The sequence below is a fragment of the Propithecus coquereli genome, unplaced genomic scaffold, assembly GCF_000956105.1.
Source record: "Propithecus coquereli isolate 6110/MARCELLA unplaced genomic scaffold, Pcoq_1.0 Scaffold83, whole genome shotgun sequence".
NCBI lineage: Eukaryota > Metazoa > Chordata > Mammalia > Primates > Indriidae > Propithecus > Propithecus coquereli.
The window spans coordinates 7,259,695-7,283,093 of NW_012154507.1; the positions used below are offsets into that span (position 1 = coordinate 7,259,695).

General features: G+C 36.1%; 1 protein-coding gene across 1 annotated transcript in view; it reads left to right on the plus strand.

Annotated features, from left to right (window-relative positions):
• The first annotated feature begins 1,562 nt into the window (after window positions 1-1,562).
• The window catches only part of MAP4K5 (mitogen-activated protein kinase kinase kinase kinase 5), a 111,465-nt gene continuing 89,628 nt past the window's right edge, over window positions 1,563-23,399 (plus strand). Inside the window, exons 1-2 of the mRNA XM_012663748.1 lie at window positions 1,563-1,670; window positions 20,959-21,016. Of these exons, the coding sequence (XP_012519202.1) occupies window positions 1,563-1,670; window positions 20,959-21,016 (166 nt within the window). The remainder of the gene's footprint in view (window positions 1,671-20,958; window positions 21,017-23,399) is intronic.

Here is a 23,399-nt window from a genome sequence, read left to right on the forward strand (position 1 = left end):
AAACCTATACTAGACTCTAGAAATAACTTAGCCGGTATACATAATGCAGGCAAATTAATTTCTACCTTCAGAACAAGACTGGAACTGAAACTGCAAAACAGCTTGTGAAATTACTTCCCTGAACTCCTGTTCCATATCCTGTGCATTGTTAAGTATTTTAAAACCTCTTATATTTGACAACTCTCTTTACAATCCTGTAAAATGCTTTACAAACACTTTTTACAGTGTCAGATGCAAAACCTTATGCTTTTCAAGCTGCAGATAAGGACACCGAAATATTGCCAAATCTGATGTCCTGGCCCAGATCACATATTAAGGAAGTGGTAGAGCCAGAACCAGGCTGCACCCCCTGACTATATTTTAGCTTCTGCAGTACCCCTGATCCCATTAAAGATGCAATACCCGCGGCGAGACACCACGTGTGCCCAACAAGGATAAAGGCCATTGAATCATCCTAGGAATTCAGGCTTTCACAAATGTCTCAGAAAAACTAAGTAGAAGACAGATTGTGCAAGTGTGCTGGGCAGCCTCAAACTGGAACCACTAGGAATGGTTTGCAAAACAGGAAGGTGCAGTAGGGTGTGCCGAGACTTAGTTAACCTGGCACTCCCCCACCTCCTTACCCGGCGCCCCACACTGCCAGGTTACTTCTGGCCCAGTGCCCTCAACGTACCTTTTCCGTCTTGAACTTGGAGGGCTGCGTTCCCATCACCCTTGTGCCCACCCTTCTTCCTCTACTCGTCACCCTCCAAGTTTACCTGACAAATCTAGGGACGGTTTATCCAGGGCCTGTCAGGCCACGAATGCCCAGGGGTGTCTCTTCTCTCTGAGAGTGGGTAGGAGAGCGCCCTAGGCCCTGAAAGGACGCACCCAGCAAGGGGGCCGCTGTGGCGCGGTCAGGAGGGTGTCGTGTCCTCACCAGGCCTCAGGGCGGCACTCTGGTCCCGCGGCCGGCGCGCTCGGGCGGGCCGCTGGGCGCCGACCCACGCTGGCCGGGAACGTGTCTCCCGGTGACGCAGCCCCGGGTGGGGAACGTGGTGCGGCGGCGGCGACCGTACGCGCCTCTGCCGCCTGCGAGAGGACGCGCGGTGCGGCGGGCTGGTGGCGGCGCGAGACCCAGGGCTGTCGGCCGCTACGGGGGAGGAGGACGCGGGCGCCGTCGAGGAAGCAGGTCCCGGGCTCCGCGCTCAACAAAGAGCGGGGCCGCCCCCCTCAGGTACCAAGCCGGCGCTGGGCCCCGGCGGGCGAGGAGGCCGGGCCGGGCAGTTCGCGGGCGGCCGGAGAGGGGGAAGGGCCGCGGCCGGAACGGGGCTGCGGGGCGCCCGGGACCCTTCCAGGCCCGCTTCTCTACGGCCACAGGCAGGACAGAAGGGAAGGGGCTGGGCCGCGGGGGTGCGGGCCCTCGGGGTCGTAGCCCGCGATGCCAACCCGCCTGTGTTCGTCCGTCGTGCAGGAGTTGCTGCGGGCGGAGGCTCCATGTTGAGAAGCGGCGCTACTCACCCTCGTTAGCGGGAATCGGGGAGCCGCGGGCAGAGCCGGCGGGGGCCCGGCCCTGAGCGAAGATGGAGGCCCCGCTGCGGCCTGCCGCGGACATCCTGAGGCGGAACCCGCAGCAGGACTACGAGCTAGTTCAGAGGGTCGGCAGCGGCACCTACGGGGACGTTTATAAGGTGAGGCGGGCTGGGCCCTTATCCTGCGGTCGACTGGGTCCTGGGAGTGGGCCACTTTCTGGTGCAGTATGGGGATAGGGGAGGATGCTTTTATTGTTGCATCTTCGGTAGGAAGCGGCTGAGGTCCCTTTTACTCCGTTCAGAGCACCCTCGATGCACAGCTTGTTCTAATCGCTACCAACAAGCAGGACTAGCCACATCGTTACAAACCACTGTTGTACTTTTTCGGGGGATGAGGCGGGAGTGGTAATAAAGGCTTTTTAAGGCTTATTTATGGTGTTCAAGGGAGTTTGAATCTGCTTATGGAAATAAACTGAAGGATGTTCTAGTGTGCCATGGAAAAATACTTCAGGAGACAGTAGACAGGACAGAATATTGACATTCAGATATTTGAATTTTTTTTAAAAAAGACTTGTTTTAATGGATGAGCCTGACTAAAAAAAGCCATATGAAACCCTGTCTCTAAACTTTAACTGTAAGTAATCTAATATTGGGTCAAAGAGACATGTGTACAAAGATTATCCCATGTAGAAAGATAGTTTCCTGGCGGAGGTTTGATCACTTGTATCTAGTTGATGATAAAAGTGTTATACTAAATTCCTGGGTTTTTTCCTATTTTAGCAGTTCCTCTCTCTTTGGGATTTAAAACATCCCATTACCATGGACGGATAAGAGCTTCTATCTTCGTATTGTGCTCTTGTGTATTAAAACAAACAATGAGTGTGAGTTACTCTTAATTTAGGATTTAAATAAAACATGGTAGAAAAGCAAACACAAATTCCCTAAATCCACTGAGTTCTTGGAGGGTCCAGAGGAAAGAAATTGTTCGAGATTACCTATGCTTTTTGTTTTGTGTATCAAAAGGGGAACATTAATGCAACTCATATGGGTATTAAAGGAACGTTCCTTTGTTTTTTGCAACGGCTTTGTTTATTGACTTTGTTCATGATATATATATATGTGTATATATATATATTCCATTATTCCAACAGCAATCCTGCATATAGCTGAAATGATCTTGTGTCATATGGGTAGTTAACCAGTAGACACCTCTGGGATATGTTGCTGTTTTGCACAGGTGGCAACATGGAAGGAAAACATCCCTTCTTCCTACTTATTTGCTTTTGTTTAATTTCTCCCCTATTTGTGCTAGTAGTTCAAGATGATATTATGATAACTCTAGCATTGTTCAATTCTACTGAGGTGAACTATAGTGGATAGGCTTTTTATTCATTAAACAAGCATTTGAGTCATCTGTACATCTGTACTAAGGTGTTGAATTGTTAACAAGGTCCTAGCTCTTGCCTCATGAATACCTTTAAATTCAAAGTGGATAACTATAACAGAATCCCCTTCTTCTTTTTGCAAAATTAGAGGTTCTTAACTCTTACTTGTTTATCCATGGATTAGCCATTTTGTAGAATGTTCTTTTAAAAATTGAAATTCCTGTTTGCCTTCTCAGTCCCATTTTTTAGTCATCCTTGTCTTATGATTCACTGTGTGTTAGACCAGTTCAATTCAGTTCATGCTAATTATACAATAGTCTAAATTCCAATTCTTGTATATTTTCTCTTCTCCCTACTACAAGAAAATTTTAAGAGTATTTTCCCCACAAAGATCCCAAGACCTCTGCCTTTTTTTCTTTATAGATCAAGCATCTAAAGCAACTATCTGGAACAAGATTTTATTCTTGCCAGGGAAAGCAAAGATTATATTAAAGGGACTGCTAATACCTGTCTTTTACTCTGGTGCTTCCCCATCCTAGTCTGTCTTCTGCAGCTCCTACACAGAGGATCAAACACTGAATATTTATCACACCCCATCTTCACCCTACAACACATGGTTCCCTCCCCTCACAGTCATGCTCACTCATGTATACTCATTGCAGACTAGGACAGCCTCTGATTCCTGAACACTCTTAAGACATTCATGGCTCCTTGCCTTTCGTTTGCCTTTGTTCTAATTACCTGGAAGCACCCTCAATTTGTACCTGTTGCTGTAAGACCTGTCCATAAAAGCCTTACTCAATTGCTCCTTCAGCAAGCCCCAGCCCCCTCCCCCTTATCTCTCCAACCCCATCTGTTACTCTTCTCCTTTCCCTCATTCTGCTCTAGCCACACTGGCCTACTTGCTGTTCCTTAAACATTATAAGCATCTTTCCACCTTTGGATCTTCGTTCTTGCTATTTCCTCTCAGAATGTCTTTTTTCAGACAACTACATGGCTTGTGCCCTTCCTCCTTTCTTTTACACCCTCTGCATCTTTTGGTTCCTATTTTATCTTTTTTTTCCTTGTAGTTATCACCATCTAACATAGTTTTACTTATTTTTTCTTGTTTATTATCTATCTAGATCCACTAAAATGCTTCATGAGGGCAGGGATTTTTATTTGTTTTGTTCATCACTGCCCTATCTCTAATAGCACCTATGTGCCTGGCACAGAGTGAGTGCTCTCTAAAAATTTGATGAATGACTGTCAATGATTCTGTCACACAGTTCTCTGAGCATATGCTTTGGACATTAAAACACTATGTAATAGTTTATATATTTCTGAAATGCCTTTTATGATACCCTCATATGTATTTTTATTACAAATTTCAATTATTTGAGTTCTCTGGGAAAATATTTCTGAAAAGTTATTTCATAGCATATCCATTATCAGTGATCTAAGTCCTGTAGAATTTTGTCAGTCAGTTTATGTTTACTCCTTAATATGCCTAAAAACATGTAACAGTCATACTGTAGTGCTGAATTTTTTAAGATCTGGGCAATTAGAGTAATTTTACTATTTACCACTGTGTTGAAAATGCTAGGAAGTTGTGGAAGTATTTTCAATCCATGATATAAATTAGTGAAATAATTACAGTGAAGAATAAGTAAATTGGTCACTGTTCTCAGATATTATTCCCACTTTTTTTTTTAACACCTGAAGTATCTTTTGAAGTGGAAGCTTTAAAAGGACTATAGCTTTGAGATTCTTTGTGAACTATTTTTATGTTCTTCAAAACCACAGATTCCCCCCCTGAAGCTTCTTTCCTGAGAATCCCCAAGAGGGGAGAGCTCAATCTTAAACTGGCTGTTCCCTGGTTGAAAGAAGAAGAGGAATATAAAGACTCTTTTAGTTGAATGGGGTGAATCATTGAGGGTGAGAGCAGGAAATGGTAGAGGGGAAAGAAACACAGAAGAGAAAAGGAATGTGGTGGATGATGGATGAAGGATTAAATTTCAACTGAGCAAAATTTTATTTGTAATTACTGTCAAATTTTAAATCTGCTAACAGGAATGGGAAATCTAGAGATTTAGTATCTCTACTACTTTCTGTCTGTAGTGATGTAGAACAATTGTGGTATAATGGTACAGTTCACAATCAACAGTACAAGCTATTTATCCAAATATTTGGATCAAACTGTTTCCAGCTTAGATTCCAGAAAAATTCTAGGAACCTTTTTTTTTTGGTGTGTTGAATATTACTGTGTTATAACAAACAGATAGATGCTCAATAAATATTTATTAAATGACATTGGTTGTAGAAAATTACCCAGAGATAAACACTGTTAATAATCTAATATAGTTTATTTTAGGCCTTTTTCTGAATATTTTTAAGCCAATATGTTCCAGAATGGATTTTTTTTTTTTTTTTAAGAGAGTCTCTATTGCCCAGGCTGGAGTGCAGTGGCCTGATCATAGCTCACTGTAGCCTCGAACTCCTGGGCTCAAGTGATCCTCTTACCTTGGCCTCCCAAAGTGCTGGGATTACAGGTGTAAGCCACTGTGCCCAGCCCCAAATGGCTTTTATATTTAATTTATGATTGGGAACAGGATGTAGCTGTTTTTTTCTAGTTGATTGGAATGACCAGCATTTTCTCTAGTCATTAAATATTCTTCAAAATATGATTTTTAAAGGATCTGTTGAGTGAAACTTCATTTAATCATTTTAAGTTTCATATTTGTTATTTCCAATTTTAAAATTTTTTTTGTAATTTTAAATGATCTGTTATTTGTACAGAATTGTTTGTCATGTAATCTTATCAGTTCCATAGGTTCCTCTGGATGCTAGACCAACTGGTGTGCTGTAGCAAGTCCTTCCTTTATATGTGCCCTCCCTTATCTCTCCTTCAAGCCAAGAGTCACCATATTGGAATGGCTTTAGGCACTTTGAAACATATCCCAGTATCCCATTGTACAGAGACAAAACTTTATACATCACAACACTTTTGTAAGCATTCATTCATTCAGGAAATATTTATTGAATGCTTACTGTGTATTAGGGTATGGAGATGCAAGCATAAGAAAGAGAAAGTACACTATCAACAAGGAATACATAATTTAATCAGGAGAATAGATATGTAAACTGTAATAATTTGGTAAGTGCCATAGAAGGGAAGTGGAAGAAATACTCAACTCTGTCTTTATTGGGGATGAGGGAAGAAAGAAAACGGAGAGTGAACCAGGGAAGATTAACAGAGAAAGGGGCATTAACTAGATTTTTTAAAGAATGCAGGGTGGTTTCTAAGTGGAGACGTTGGGAAAAGATATTCCAGACTGTGGGAATAGTATGTGCTAACAGGTGAAGGCTTGAGAAACCATGATGAGTTTTGAGGGATCTGTACTTGCATTCCGGGTTTGGTGTGACCAAGCCTGGCAGAGATACCATAAATGGAGAACATGGTTTTTTTTCTGGCAATATCTATCTACCAGTTCTTTGTGAACTTTTCTGTCTCTTAGAGTAGGTAATATCTATCTGCTATATGTTTTCATAGCTGTTTGTACGTTTATTATCATGATACTTATCATTCGTCACTCATCATTTTTGCTTGTCCGTCTTTCTGCTAGCCTTAAACTGGATGAGAATAGGGACCTTATATTTACCACTGAATCAGCTAACCTAGCATAGTGCCTGGCACATAGTATGTGCTGGATAAATATGCCTTGAAGGAGTGAGCAACATAGCAGTCATATAAGGAAGGAATCTAAAGGGTTTATGAAGAGCAGAAGAGTTGAGGTGTAAATGGTACATGAGGAAGTAGAGGGAATGTAGATTGCGCCTGGAAGAAGCAGCTTAGCTATGAAGAGAAAAAGAAATGAGACATACAAATGTTTCTTCCCCTGTTTCTGTTTTTTTCCCTTTCATTGAGACTGAGTGATTACAGCATTCAGTTATCATTCTTTAAGTTTATCTTATCATCCAAGAGGCCAAGAAGATTACTAAGTTTAGAGAAGGAATTCCACAGAGAAGGAAACCAGGACAAAGAGTTTGGGAGGAATTGAGAATTTAGAAAGGAGATAGAAGGTGGGAACATAGAATGGGATCCTTAGGAAATACAGTAGGAAATAAATATAAAATCTCCCTGGCTCTTTGAAGTAAAGTCTTGCTCATTGGTTCCTAGTACCAACTGTTCCTCCATGAGCATGGTTCGAGTGAGGCACATTAATGAAGGGGAAGATGGGATGGAGAACTGGGATGACAGGGTACACAGAAGTATTTAACACTCAACAAATGTTTACAGAGGGCCTCTTTTGGGATAGACACTGTTTGGGGGCCTTGGGATATATTGAGTGAAAAAGTGAATAAAAATTCCTGTCCTGATGGAACTTACCTAGTCAGGGGAGAGAAACAATAAACATAATTTTAAAAAGTTGTATAATATGTTAGACAGAGATTAAAGATATGGAAAGAAGAAAAAGTTGAACAGGTTAAGGGGGATCAGGAATGCCTGGGTGGGATGAGGGAGGTAGGTGGGGGCATCATGTAAGGATGGTCAGGGTAGGCCTCATTGAGAAGGTTAGATTTGAGCAGAGACTTGAAAGAGATGAAGTTAGCCAAGTGGATATCTGGATAATCAGAGGAAGTCTTAAATATCTCTATCTTACTGAGTCACCTGAACCTGTGTCTACAGCTAAGTTGTAAGCATAGGGGCTGGCATTAGAACTAAGACACAAGCAATGCACAAAGATGTGTGCTATCATCACATCTCTTGAATGGTGTAGGACCACAGGTCATTGTGATTTTTAATTAATAAAGTTCAGGAGTTAGGTGTAGGTTACCATGTCTTATGTCATTTTTTCAAAGCATCATTTTATAAGCAAAGGATATGTAGTTGTTTCTACTATGTCACTCTCTACCAGTATTCTTTAATGTTTAAATGCTAATAAAGTCTGGCCCAAAATCTGAAGGTAATAGAGAATGGATGTATATGCTGCTTGTTATCCCTCTGTCATTTAACATCAAAACATCATCCATTTTTTTTTTTTTTTTTTTTTTTTTTTTTTTGAGACAGTCTCACTCTCTTGCCCTGGCTAGAGTGAGAGCTGTGGCATTAGCCTAGCTTACAGCAACCTCAAACTCCTGGGCTCAAGCGATCCTACTGCCTAAGCCTCCCGAGTAGCTGGGACTACAGGCATGCGCCACCATGCCTGGCTAATTTTTTCTATATAGTTTTAGTTGTCTGATTAATTTCTTTCTATTTTTAGTAGAGACGGGGTCTCGCTCTTGCTCAGGCTGGTCTCGAACTCCTGAGCTCAAACAATCCACCCGCCTCGGCCTCCCAGAGTGCTAGGATTACAGGCGTGAGCCACCGCGCCCGGCCTCATTTTCTTGTTTTTTGACAGTAACAGTTGAACTGCCTGAATATACTGTCCTTTCTGTGTCCTAGTAGTTTTACATTGTGAGAGATTGTTGGTTTTCATATTAGGATAAGAGAGAATAACTTGGAAAAATAGGTTAGCAGTAGAAAATATAAGATGAAAGATTGTCCTTCAAAAATCTTACTTTAAATTTCTTTTTTTGTTAAGCTAGTGGCTATCTTACTGAAAGTTATTTAAATAGATGTTACATTAAATATTGTATAAGGTTACTGTGAAAATAAAATGTTTTATTAGGATGAAGTGTTACTGTTATGGATATTTACTGTTTTAAAAGTTATTTGGTTAAAATCTTATTTAATATTTTTCTTGCCGTTTAGAAGTAGGCTTATTTTGTGACTGCCTAAAAAAGAACATGGTTCTGATTGTGGATGTAAAACTCTGGACCATAGCTGCGAGCAAATTATTTTAAAACTCCTTTCTATTTTCATAGAAATGTTGGGAAAACTATAGAAGTCTTTAATGTACTTTCAACTTGGTGAAGATAGACATAAAATAGTGCCACTACTAGTGCAGGTATATAAATTTTAGTTCCAAAATTGACTTGTGGATATAGCCGCAACCATGGGCTTATGACAAATCTAGTATTCTAGTGCTTTTCAGCATTTGCACTCTGACCATCATTTCCAGTGTTTTTGGTGAAGACAAATGGGATAGAATAGAGATTGACTTAGATTTCTTTTTTTAGATTTGCTTTCAAAATTTAAAAAGGTTTCACTTCTAAACTTTAAATCGTGGTTTCACACCAAGAACACAGGAAGACAAACATGATGTCTATTAACAAGTGATACTTGTGTTTTTAGGGCTTTGTTGTCAGTTTGAGAACTTAGTCCAAGATCAGGTAAATTGGAGCAGGCACTTTCACTTGGCAGTATTGGACTATTTTGAGTATTTGTGCATGTTAGAGTGTTATATTAGAAGGCTATTGCTTTCCAGTTATGTGAAGTACTAGTCAACTTAGAAAGTGTAGGTGACTTTCTGAAAAGGGCAAGATGAATTTAGGTCTAATATAACTCTATTTCTGTTAAGTGTCATAATCTTCCACTGGGATTTTGAGAAGGTGATGTGGGAAGCCCAGCTGATGGTCAGGTATATCCTTGTAGGTGTTTGGGCCCATGAGTCATACTGGCTCCCACCTTCCAACATTTTATGAAAATGAAATCAGATTAATATGACTAAGAATGAGTAATGTTTGCATAACCTTCTCATGATCAGTATATTATTTGTTTCCCACCATAATCCTATGAGGTAGGTGGGACAGATGAATTATCGTCTGTTTTATCCAAGAAGAAACTTGTTATTGCCCTAGATCTTACTGTTAGTAGGTAGCACTATGAGGACTTGAATCTTCTGACTCCGCAAACTTTGCTCTTTCTGTTATTTCAAACTGCCTCAAGACTGCATCTTTAAATTTGCTACTGTACACACAGTCCTTAACACATTGCCTAACACGTTGTGAATTCTATACAAATTATGATCATGTGGGCCTCACCCCTCTGCTGAGAGATGAGGGATTTTATGGATTTATTTGAATATGCATGTAAACTTCAGGTCTCAGCACCAGTTTTCTATTAGAATAACCAGTGTTATTAGAAGGCTATTGCATTCTAATAGAAAGAAGCACCAGGCACTTTTTCCTGGTTGCCCCCTGGTCGTTACTTTCACCCTCATCTTTTCCAGTCAGAGCCCAAATTCGATTTGCCTTTACTATCGAGATGATTTTGCTGACAGCCACCCTACAATGCACATAACTAAAAGCGGAAACTCTCCTTTTTTTTCTTAGACATCCTGCTGTGCCTTTTCTTGTTCTCATTTTGTTGGAACTTTAGATTTATGGTTATCATTACTCAGATTAACTGAGTCCTATAGACTAGGTTCTGTAATGCTATTATAAATTAAAATAAAATGCTAATTTTTTTTAGGCAGACAGAATAACCTACCTTCTGTAGCACTAGCTAGTTTCTTTTGTTTGCCTCTGTTTAATTTAAGGTAAACAGGACTGCCTGAGAAGGATTGTGACTTCCAGCTTTGTCTTACTTTTAACCTACACACACCCCCTTTATAGGTGCCCTGTGCCTTCTTACCGCCCCCCTGCTTATTAACTCTTCCTCTTATCAAACTCAGAAAGAATCTAGTGTGAACACAACTTAATATATTTTAGAAAACATAACATTTAATAAAGTATTAACTTTTTGCATATTAAGCATTTTAGTTTTTAACACACTGACTGCCACACAAAAAAACCCAGAAACTTTTACTTGAGGCCACAGTATTTTATTACAAAAATAGAATAAAAATTTTGAGTGTAACTTAAAGGTAAACATAAATAGAAAAATGGAATTTATTGACTTCCATTCATGTAATCTACATTTTTAGAATTAAATTGTCAATGTTAATTGTAACAATAAGAACATCAGCAAGTAAGATTTTATATATGTGTCATGTGGCCCCAGGATCAAAACTAGAATGAGTTAAATACAACTGTCATGACATTTAATGAGTTAATTGTAATATGTGGTTACATATTAAATTATATAACCATATAAACCAGTTTTCTTCACCAGGAATAATTTCCTGTTTTCTTTCTGCAGTAGCATGTATAGCATATATCCATGTGTAGAACTCACCTTTCTACATGTGCCTCTGCCTTCCTTGCTTTATCATCTATGGCCTTCTTTTTCCTTTTTTATTTTTAAAATATATTTTAAGTAATATATGTTCATTTTAGAAAACTATGATATAGGGATAAATGAAAAATTACTTATATCTCCTTTACCAAGAGACAAACATTGTTGTATATATCTTTCTAGACTTTAAAAAATTGATATTATGGACATATACATAAATCATAGTATAGATAACCACATACAATCATATATGGCATATATTATATAGATATATATTTGATAATGTGTTTTGGTATTTAACAATATATAGCAACTTTTCATCTTAATATATATATTTAATATTTGTATATTATTTCCTGTTATAGTTGTACAATTTTTAATCTATTATATACAAACATACAAGCAAATTATCTTCAGTCTTTCCTTATTATAAACAATGCAGTGATCAATATTCTTGAATGAATTCTTTTCTTACAGCCTTAATTATTTCTTTAGGTAAATTTTTAGAATTAAATTTTCCAAGTTGTTTTAAGGTTTTAGTGAATTTTGACCAGTTATTCTCCAAAAAAGTTGCACCCATCAACAGTGATTGAGAATTCACATCTTCCCTACCCTGAAACTCAAACCCTTTTCACCCTGTCCTTTGCCATTAAGACCCCCAGATAATTAATTCAATTTAATCCTCTGGAAGGAATTCTCCTTTTAGTATAATTAGTCTGTATTAGGAAAGGGTTAGGAAAAGTCTTTTCAGAGAGAAATGAGTATCCTAAAAGACTGGCCAGAAGGCTTTAGTGTGACCTGAGATAGAGGTCATCTGGACAGGTTTCCTGAGGGAAAGCCTTCAGGTCTGAATTTGCCTGGTAGTGGGGGAACCGTATAGTACAGCCTCTTTCCATGGGAGAGGGGACACCTGGCTAGACCTGTATAACTATGTGGAAGTCAGCTTGGAAATAACGTGTTCCACAAAAATTGAGGAACTTGAGAGCTGGCAGGGAACCTGTGGCTGGTACATAGTGCATATATATCCCTACTCTGTCTTTGACAAATGATCCTTTAGCTTCTTATTTAAATAATAAGGACATGCTGTGTTTAGAAGCAGTTGATTACTTTTTTGAACAGCTTTAATTGCTATAGAAAACTTTTCTGTATGGGTCTAAAATCTGTCCCATTGAAACAGGGCAGGTTCAGATATTTTATTAATTTTTGTAATTCCTTGGTATCACCCTACCAGTACTAGTACTAAAAGTACCTGATGCTTAAGAAGTACTCAATGAATAAGTGTTAAATGAATAGATAACTAATCCTTATTTTAATTTTCATATGGAAGCTATATTATAAACAGCTCTCCCTTTTACTATATTTTGTTTACATAAATTTTATAATCTTATTGGAAGTGCTTTCCTTGAAATTTAGATAACAACTTATTTAATATATAAAATGTGGGCCGGGCGCGGTGGCTCATACCTGTAATCCTAGCACTCTGGGAGGCCGAGGCAGGCGGATCGTTTGAGCTCAGGAGTTTGAGACCAGCCTGAGCAAGAACAAGACCCTGTCTCTACTAAAAAAATAGAAAGAAATTAACTGGACACCTAAAAACATATACAAAAAATTAGCCGGGCATGGTGGTACATGCCTGTAGTCCTAGCTACCCGGGAGGCTGAGGCAGGACGATCGCTTGAGCCCAGGAGTTTGAGGTTGCAGTGAGCTAGCCTGACGTCATGGCACTCTAGCCCAGGCAACAGAGTAAGACTCTGTCTCAAAAAAAAAAAAAAAATATATATAAAATGTATAGTGTTTATAGCCTCTCTTTTTCCCAAAAGCATTTATAATAAAAGTAAAATGAAGCACTTTACTTTGTTCTTGTCAAAGCATAAAGTATTGCATTCTGTTTTGGATAGACCAATTTCAATATTTATTTTTAAATTTTGAAAATACAACTTTATAGAAATTTTTAAAAATGTCACTTGTAATGTTATGAATCTAATATTATAGCAACTGTCATTTTGTTGGACATCAGACTTTGAGCACATAGTCAAGATAGTAACTAGAATGGTGGGAAGAGTCTGGAATCTGTCTGACATGGCATGTTGAAGAAATTAGGGTGTTTTATCCATAGGTAGAAAGAAGCTTTTGTATTTTATCTGAACTGGGTTAAAATTAGAACTTAGGCCTCCTGACTTCCACAAGGACTCAATACTTATTGAATAAATTAATGAATTTAGATATCTGAAATTTGTCATACACAGGAGGAATAGACTAAGTCAGTGTTATCTCACAAACCAAAACTGGGATCACTGAGGAGAAATTATAGAAAAGTAATTTTACTTATCATAGAAAAGCCTTTATACAACTAAATTATCCTAAAAATGAATTAGGTTGACCAAATGGCCACCATAGACTAAGTAGAAGAGATTTGCTCTTTAAAAGGAAGATTGGATTGGATGATTTCTAGATGTTCCACCAAACTGGGATTCCAGCAAAACAGTATCTCTAGAATTGTTTTATTTTTATTTTGTCTATTTTCACTATCCCTTAAATATGGGTAATTTTTAAGGATTCTGTTCTTGACCTCTTTTCTTCTAACTCTACATACTCTTTGTAAGTAATCTCATCCACCTGCCTGCATTCAGTAATGTTGTTGATGCCCAAATCTGTCTCTGATCCAGGTTAGCTCTTGAGTTTCAGGAACTATCAAGCAGTTTGCAGGATATCACCAGATACTCGTTTTCCATAGGAACCTAAAATTTAAATGTGTCCTTCCTCCTCGGTTTTTCATCTCAGTGAATGAGACCGCTGTTCTCTCCATTGCACAATCCAGAAACCAGGGATTATCCTTGATTTGCTATTTCTTTACATCTCACAAATAGTTTACCAATTCCTAATGGAGACAGGCTTGGTCTAAAGTATAGCAGTGGAGATAGAAGGAAGTGAGTGGATTTGGCTTATAGGTTTAAGCCATCAGGATTTGCTGATATATCAGACAGGAAGAGTGTGAAGGAAAGAAATGAAGAATGACGGTGGGTTTGGAGCTTAAGCAAGTGGGTGGATACAGTAAATTTAATTTAGATTGGGAAGATGTGGGGATGAATGGGTTTGTGGAGCAGGGATAATCGAGTGTTCTGTGTTAGACGTGATAAAATTGAAATGCCTGTAAGTTTCCATGAATTTAGGAGTCTGGAGCTGGGTGAGGAGAGATGTATCCTGGAGATTATTATGCAAGAATATTAGATAAAGAAAAGGTATAGTTCCATCATCAGTTAGGATAGGTATAAGAGGAGGGAGTAACAAAGTGCTGAGGTATTATTGAAGGTTTGAAGAGAGAGGAGTAAAGTAGTCCTTATGAAGAGTGAAAAATAAAACCTATAGGAGAAGTTGTAGTTTCAGATTTATGTTATAATTTGAAAATAAGACCAGTGAGCATGATTTTGTAATTTTTTTCCCAGTAACATTTAGCTATTCAGTACCAGTGTAGAATTAGTGGATAATTGGGTTACTTGAGATTGGGATTTAGCCAGGCTAGTATGGTAGAGGGAAAGAGGAGAAAGGAAGTTAAGAATATTTGCAAGGGAGTGATGGACCATGGAACCCTGACAGTTAAGGGAGGATGTGTGGAATTGAGAGAAGTAACGGGTGGTCATGGAGGAATACACTGACAGGTTATTGAGGTTGAAGAATCACTGGCATGGGAGGATTAGAATCAATCAGTTGAAAAGAAGGAGGTAATGATCAGGAAGGAAGTAAAATGTCTGAAATCAAGATACAGATAGGTCAGAGAATGGCAAATCAGAGAGTAGATCTAGATGTCGAAGTCACCAAGAATGGTGACAAGAGGCGTAGAGAGGAAACAGTGAGCCAGGGCTTATAAAGTCTTAAAAGAACAAGGAGAGGTGACCAAGAGGTTAGTATATAATAGCTGCAAGAAGATAGGGGGTGATAGATACATTCTGTCCTGAGCTTCAAAGGAATCTTTGAAATTTGAATGAATGAACCAGTTAAAAATAATGTTCCATGAAGTATCGGGTATAGAGGTTTTACAGCCTGTGACATAATTGACTGTTTACTTTTTTTGTGGATGAACCAGCTACTTTGCATTTTTCAAACTTTGCAGATGCTGTGTTGCTACTTTTGTAGTTCGTGTGTTGCTACTTTTGTATTGCAGTTCACGTTCTTAAATCTGGAGTGCATAATTATGACTCTGAGAGCAGTCACTGGCCACTAGAGATAGCTTGTTAAATATTGAGATGTCTGAATTTTCTGTTATGTTAAAGAATATTTTTGGAGGAAGGGGGCATACCCAGTTAGCTTAATGGAACAGTTTTGTGACCTTAAAAATATGCTGGAAGAAGTTATATGGGGTTAAGGTAAGGGGCCTACTGTGAAGAACAGTAAAGTGAAATAAAAGAATGTTTTCATTTATCTTCATGGTGACTGTCTTGGTTGCCATAGCTTTTAGATAGCTGTTTCTACTTGCCAGTTTCAATTTTTTGCCCCAGTTTTAAAGCATTATCTTCCAACTTCATGACTACTATGAATATATTAGGCATTGAGTCATATCTTCCAATTTTGTTGAAAACTTGCAGGTAAAATGTTTAAACTTTTCCTTATTATTTTGTATAGCATATGGGAGAGTTTACAGTTTACAAAATTGGCAGCTGCATAATATTATTGAAATGGAAATGGCTTAACTAGAAAGATCAACATCTTCCAGTATTTTTCTTGGTACAAGTAGAAATCTACAGGTAACTTTTTACTATTAATAAAATATTGAAGACAGGAGAGTTTGAGTTAAAATACTTCTCTGATAGTATTAATAAATTGACTTGGAAATGAAAGGGAAATGCATTGGCAATGACAATAGAAATGTAATTTAACTAGAAAGGTTCTTTTATGGATTTTGTAGTGACATTGATCTCATTTATTTCGAGTTTATCTTTTTTCCACTTAATTTCAATTCCTGATTAATAAGAATTAAATAAGATATGTAACTGTACTAATGTATTTATTTAGATTTCTAGGCGTTTAGTATACTCTCAAGTCTGAATATTAGTATATACCAATACTTTACTAAAATGAATAGGAATCAGAAATATAGTTTTATCCTTTTTGTACAGGTGCTGTGGCACTTTGATTAGTTCCTTTTGTAAGCATAATACGTGATCTTCAAATTCTTGTGTGTTATAGCTGAAAACAAAAAGATAGAATGTCACATTTAACTTGTTGGAGAAAAATGGTGAATTTTAAAAACTGGTATTCCAAAACCAAAAGCTCCTTTGGATTATAGTGTGAAATTATATAGTTAAATTTCTGAAAGATCTCTTTAGTAAACTGAATCTGTAAAGTCTCTGTTTAGAAGATCTCTTTTTCTGAAAGCCTCTTTGCCTTTCATTATAAAAGAGCCTGGTACTGCTTTCTGTTTTAAAAATCCAGCTGGAAAATTACAGAGTACAAACATTTGCCCATCGGTTCTTCATTTGGAGAGAACAGAAGTATGTCTTAAAAATGGAGCCTGGCATTTTAAGTATTTATTCCTGTCTGTGGGAGTTGCAGTTTATATTTTTTACTTTTTACTTCTGTAGCTACATGTATTTTGGCTTCTGCATGGTGTAACTGAATTTTAAAATACCATCTTTATTTTATATGGTTCTGTGATGTTCAAATCCTCCAGTGATCTGTTTTTTTCTGAGCCCCTCAAAATCTCTAAAAAAAAGTCAAGATGTTCTTACATCTTCATTTTGGTTCTATTAAATTGAAACACAGTATATTTGGGTTGATACTAATCATAAAAATTGACTCATAAATGTGTCTGAAAAATATGTATTCTTTCAAAAATAATTTTATATGTATTTTAAAAAAATTAATGGGCTTAATTTTTTAGTACAATTTCAGGTTTACAAAATAATTGAGCAGATAGTACATAGAGTTACACTTATCCACCATCCCCCCACACCTTGCACAGTTTCCTTTTTTATTAACGTCTTTCATTAGTGTGGTACATTTGTTACAATTATTGAACCAATATTGATGTATTATTACTAACTATAGTCCATGGTTTACATTAAGGTTCACTCTTGTGTACTTCTTTGGGTTTTGACAAATATGTAATGACATGTATCTACTGTGACAGTTTCATACAGGATAGTCTAACTGCCCTAAGAATCCCCAGCACTTCACTTATTCATCCCTTTCCTTCCTCCCCCTAAAGCTCTGGCAACCATCGCTCTTTTTACTATTTCTATAGTTTTGCCTTTTCCAGAATGTCATATAGTGGAATCAGACAGTATGTAGCCTTTTCAAGACAGGCTTCTTTCACTTAGCAGTATGCATTTAAGGTTCCTCTGTATCTGTTTTTTTGTTTATTTGTTTGTTTTTGTGGCTTGATGGCTCGTTTATTTTATCTCTAGATAATATTCCACTGTATGGAGGTACCGCAATGTGTTTATCTGTTCACTTATAAAAGGCATCTTGATCGTTTCCAGTTTTTGGCAATTATGATGAGTAAAGACTGCTATAAACATTTGTGTACAGGTTTTTATGTGGACATAAGTTTTTAGCTCAATAGGGTACATACCAAGGAGTGGGGATTGCTGGATGATAGGCTGGTAAGCCTATGTTTAGCTATGTAAGAAACTGCCAGACTATCAGGCTTCTGTATTTTGTGCATATGTGTTCTTAGGAATCAACCTAATTAAAAGTCTGGAAGGATATTCTACAAACTATTAATAGTAGTTACTTCTGGGAGATGAGCTTGGGAGGAAGAGGGACTGTCATCTTTTACTGATTTATTTTATATTGTTTTAATTTTTTTACAACAAAATCTTACTTTGTAATTTTTTACAAATAAATTTTTTTCAAAATGCTTTAATTCATAGTAATAAAAATTAAAATTGAATCAATGTAAGTGAAAAGACATAAGACCATTTAAAACAGTATATTGTCAGTTTTATAGCATTTCCTTGTTGTAGAGGACTGCAATATTTTATTTTTTTAAGTAAAGAGAGTAATAACCCCCCTACAGTTGTAATTGTTCATTCAACAAATTTGTAGAGCATCTACCATGTGGCATAGTCTTTCAAAAGATCATACTCAGAATTAAGAAGACAGCACACTTAATCCAGCCTTGAGATATCAAGCAAGGCTTCCTGGAAGAGGTGATAAGTAAACTTAATCCTGAAGGACAAGTCTCAGTTAACTGGGCTAAAGGGGGAGGGGAGGAGGCCAGGGGAAGGAGAATGTACCAGAATAAGGACAGTGTTTTCAAACTAGAGACAGAGTCATTTGCTTTTGATTAATCTGACTAAAACCATAATTAATTATTCTAGACTCTCAGAGAAGCATACTAGATCTTTTCATGTTGTTGGCACTTGTTTGATGATCTATAATTGGGAAGTATGGACTCATACTTTCTTTTGGTTTTCAGTGAATGGCAGGCAGAATGCACTACCCTAATGTCCATTTTGCTTGGAAAACTGGGATAATGAATATAGCCTAAAGATATTTTGTTATTGGAGATGTGTTAGCATCAGTCACTGTTACATGAGTTAAACATCATATTTGTTATCTGAAATTTAGAATCTTGAATAGTTCAACTGTCCCCATTTGTGAGTGTACGTGTGTTACTTTCTTGTGCCATCTATGGCCCTTATACTTCAATCTTTCTTCCTAATGTGTAAACTTCTACTCTATGTCCATAGATGGTTTTCTGTTTTCTATAGGATTTCAGTGAAAAATTTTAAATTATCACTTAGAGGGATGAGGAAAGAAGGAAAACTAGGAATGTGCTTAGGCAGAGAAGTGGCTGTGTTTGCTAGATTATGATATAGGAATGTTAATAAGAAGAATCAATTGAGTCTTGTTATTTGATTTTTTTATCCCAACCCTTTAAGGTAGATTTTAAACATGTTAGAAAGCTACTGGCTTTTATTTAGTAACTTTTTTGAGAATATTTAAAATAATATTTTTTCTGGGATCAAATTCAGCTCTAAGATTATTTCTTTTAAGACTTTAAATGTGTAATAAATAGTTCACATTCTCTTATACTGAAAAGCATTATAGGAAATAATGTGAAAGATGATTAGTATATTACTTTGTTAATCTATTTTCAACAAAAGTCACTACTGAGGTTTGTTAAATATTATACAATCAGTACTTTAATACCTTTTGCATTTAGAAAAGGAAAAGGAAATTCTCATATTTTGAAAAGGAGCAGTGAAACATTGTCATCAGAATACAGTTCTTGGGTTTTAACTTTTGAGTCTTGCCCCTGCCAGCAGGATGACCATGGGCAAGTCATTTAACTTTACTGAGCTAAGTCTTTCTTGTATTTAAATAAATAGAATTAAATAATGTACATGAAAGTTCCTGCAAACTATAAAGCATTAAAAACAAAATTGCCATCATTATTATGAAATTTGTCTTCTGACAACACATTTTATAATCTACTGAACCGGACTCCCAGGAGGTCAGTTATTATCATTTATTCTATAATCTCTAGCCATGTTTTTTATACCCGAGTCTGGCATGTGAATTGTTGAGCAAGTGAACAATCTAAATCTATATACACATATGTACACATATCTTTTCTCTTCTTTCCACCCGTAATGTGACTTATTTAATTTGGCAAATTAGTATAACCATACTTTCCTGTTTTATGATGTTTCTTTTCCTTATTTTTTATGCTGAGTATGAAAGTTGACATTCAGATCTAATGTAGTTTAAGTGAAAAATGTCATAAATTATTAAATTGCATTTCCACATATGGTGTGCCACTTGACACAATGAAAATGGTGCACTCATATTAATAATGAGAATATAATGAATGGTACAATGTTTTGAGACTATTTGATGGTATGTGTGGATAGCCTTAAGTGTTCATGTTCATATCCTTTGACCTAGTAATTTCATATCTTAGAATCCATTTGAAAGAAATAGTCTTAAGTAATGAAAATACTATATATAACATCCTTCATGTCTAGCAGTAAAGGAGGATGATTATATGGACGATTATATAGCCATTTAAAACTGTGCATTGCATAGAGAAGGTATTAATACATGATTTTTAAAACAGAATAAAAATTTGTACCTGCAATATATCTTGACAGACATGGATTTAACAACCAAGGTTGAGGAGAGTATAAATTGGTAAATTTTTAGAGTAATATGGCAATATATCCATTATAAATCCACATACTCTTTGATCTAACAATTATATGTCTCGGTTGCCTTACTGATAAACTGACATGTGCTAAAATATTAGCAGTGATATTCATTACAGCACTAATTATAGTAAGTTTGTCTATGATATTGTGTTAAATAGTTTCTAGGAATTTAACTGAAGAAAATAATCAAGGCTGTAGCTAGATATAAAACTAAGATATATTTATACCTCTACTTAATAATTGTAAAATAACATTAAAATCCTAAATGTCCGATGGTAGAGGATTGGTTAAATAAATTATATATCCTGTCAATGGAAAGTCAGGCAGCATTGCAAATCATGCTGTAGAAGACTGTGATGAGAATCATCTTCCACAATGCACACACACACATGCATACACACACGGGAAAACATATACATATACATATACATATACACTAAAATGTTAACTGTTTTTCTCTAGGTAGTTAGGTACAAATGATTTGAGGTTTTTATTTTTCTTTAATGAGCTATGATTATGTTTATAATATGAATAAAAACTGTGAGGTTTTTTTTTTTTTTTTTTCAAATTAACCTAAGTATGAAGAAAAGGCTTAGAGGAAGTATACCACAATTTTAAACAGTACCTGTTTTAGAGTGGTGGGACTAATGGTAGTTTTATTTATATATTTGTGTCTTTTCTATATTTTTCTTTAATACATAGAAAAATGTATAATATTTTTCTTTAATGGGAAAATGAGTATACTTATTTTATTGGAAATAAAGATTTTGTTTGTTAGCATTGATAAAAGCATGGTTGATAAGCAATTAATTAACATAGTACCAAGTAATTAACAAACTTCTAAAACTTTTTATTTTCATTTTTAGGCCAGAAATGTACATACAGGAGAGTTGGCGGCAGTAAAAATTATTAAATTGGAACCTGGTATGTATGAAAATAATTTTTAACAAGATAGTTTTTAAACAGTTTTCTTGTGCAGTTCATAAATATAGGACTTAAAAGCGTATTCCACATTTCTTTACTTGTCCTTCCTCTGAAAAGAAGTCTTCATGTGTTCTATCAGGTCAGCAGAAAGAGTATCTCTAGTATGGTTATATTAAATTCTATTGGAGATGGTTAGTTAAAGGTGAGTTTGATACAACAGGTTTGTTGCTAAATAAAATTTGAAATATGCATGTTCAAAAATTAGACTGACAATATTAATTTTCTTTTAAGATTATAGTGAAATATCTTAACTTCAGTTTTAGCTTTTACGAGAATTTGATTAGGAAAGTATTCTGTGATTTGGGGGGGAATATACAGATAATATGTGGGATAATGATATTTTGTATGTCGCTGTTCCCTGTGATTAATTTAGATTTGATAATTCTGGTCTTAGCTTAATGCTTATTTTATCAACACCTCTGTATGTCAGAAGACTGCTTGTTTTAAAACACAAGTACTTTGCTTTGAAAACAACACTGTATAAATGCTGAAACAGTTTTACTATTTTGATACCCTAAAAGTTTCTAAAGTTTTTAATGAGAGCAGTAGTAGTTTTTGACCAGGTAAGTGAATATTTGGTAGTCTGTTCATTTGCTAGTTCATCACCTTAGACATGTACAGTAAGTGTGTGAGCATAATTAAGCTAGTTTCTTAATTTGAGCAGTTATAATGGTTTTGCATTTCAAATATAGTATTTGGAGTATTATGTGTGTAATTCATTAGAGAGATGATATTACTGAGGTGTAGTCTATACTGAAACATTTTAAAAATAAGCTTTCAGATATGACACAGTATCCTTTTTTCCAGGCAGGTAGAAATTGTTACAATGCTATTTCAGAATCCTCTTATTAAGTTCCACCTAGTAAGTGTAGAATGATCTCCAAAATGTCACTAACACAAATCAAAGGGGGTATAACAGAACTATGCAAGCATTTGTCTCTTCTGGGGGAATCACTTGAGCAAATATTCAAGTTATATTCAAGGGGTGCTTATGGTCCAGATACTGGGCTGGGCTCTCAGAGGAAACAAAGATGTTTATCTCTTTCTGCCTTCAGTGAGTACACTGAGCTTGTTAACAGCAGTTTCACTTATTTGACTTGAGGGTATGGCTTATTTGTAACTATAGTTCATATAATGCATTAATGAGTATATTTTTAAAATCCTACGATTCTGAATTCTCAGTAAGCCATATATTGGTACTAACATAGGAAGGCAATTTAGTAAAAAAAGAAAAATATGTCATATGTATGCTGTTATTACATAGGATTAAATGCTGGAATCATTAAGACCGTTTGAAAGGTTGGCATTTCTCACTGCATTGTTTTGTAAAAGCCACTAATTATATTAATATGTTAGAGGTTACTCGTATATAAAAATTGAGTAATGTTTAACCTCTTCCCCTCCCCCCAAAATAAAATAGAAGTTCAGTAAACGTTAATGATAAGATGTTAGGATTTGGCCATTGTTCTATTTTTAATTGCCTATCCTCATGCTTTGCCCCAATTCTATCAGATTATTTGTCTGTTTTATTGATTTTTTAGATGCTGTTTGCACTTTGAGAATAGTTGACTCTTCATCATATGTTTTAAGTTTCCTCCAGTTTGTCATCTATCTTCGTACTCTGCTTAGGATATTTTTCTTTTCTGAGTAGGTGTATTTGTTTTTTCTCTTAGATAAATTTGTCATTCCTCCTTTCTTATTCCCCATTTCCCCATACTCAGGCCTTTCTACTAGATAATTATAAAAAATTTTAACTGTAATTTCTTCTAGTGTTATCCTTCCAAAATTTAAATGTTTGCTTCATCAGGAACAATTTTATTCTAAGAGGTGAAAGAGAACTCTAGGTCTATTCTTTTTCAAATGGCTGGACACTTTCCCAAAGCTATTACTACAGATTCTTTTATCTATAGGTTTGATAAACTAAATTTAAACTAAATTTTCCATGTAAACATAAATTTTGTGTTCTGGTCCAGTGATATTTTTTTCCTATTTGTAGTTCAATACTATCCTGGGTTTTGATTACCATAAGTTTTTCTTGCATATTGTAACTTCATTACTTTTATTTTTCAGATACTTCCTTTCTGTTTTTATAATTTTTTTCAGAACTTTAAAATCATTTTTATCAAGGAGAAAGAAAAAGCACTTGTGAGATTAATTTAGAAGATTTGGCATTTTGACAATACTAAGGATTTTTTTCTTATCCAGGTCTTTGGGAAAATATTACAGTTTTTGCCATATAAATCTTCATATTTATGGCATTTCTTGCTGTTGTGAATGGAATCTTTTTTTCCATCTTACACTTTCTAATTAGTGACTTTTGATA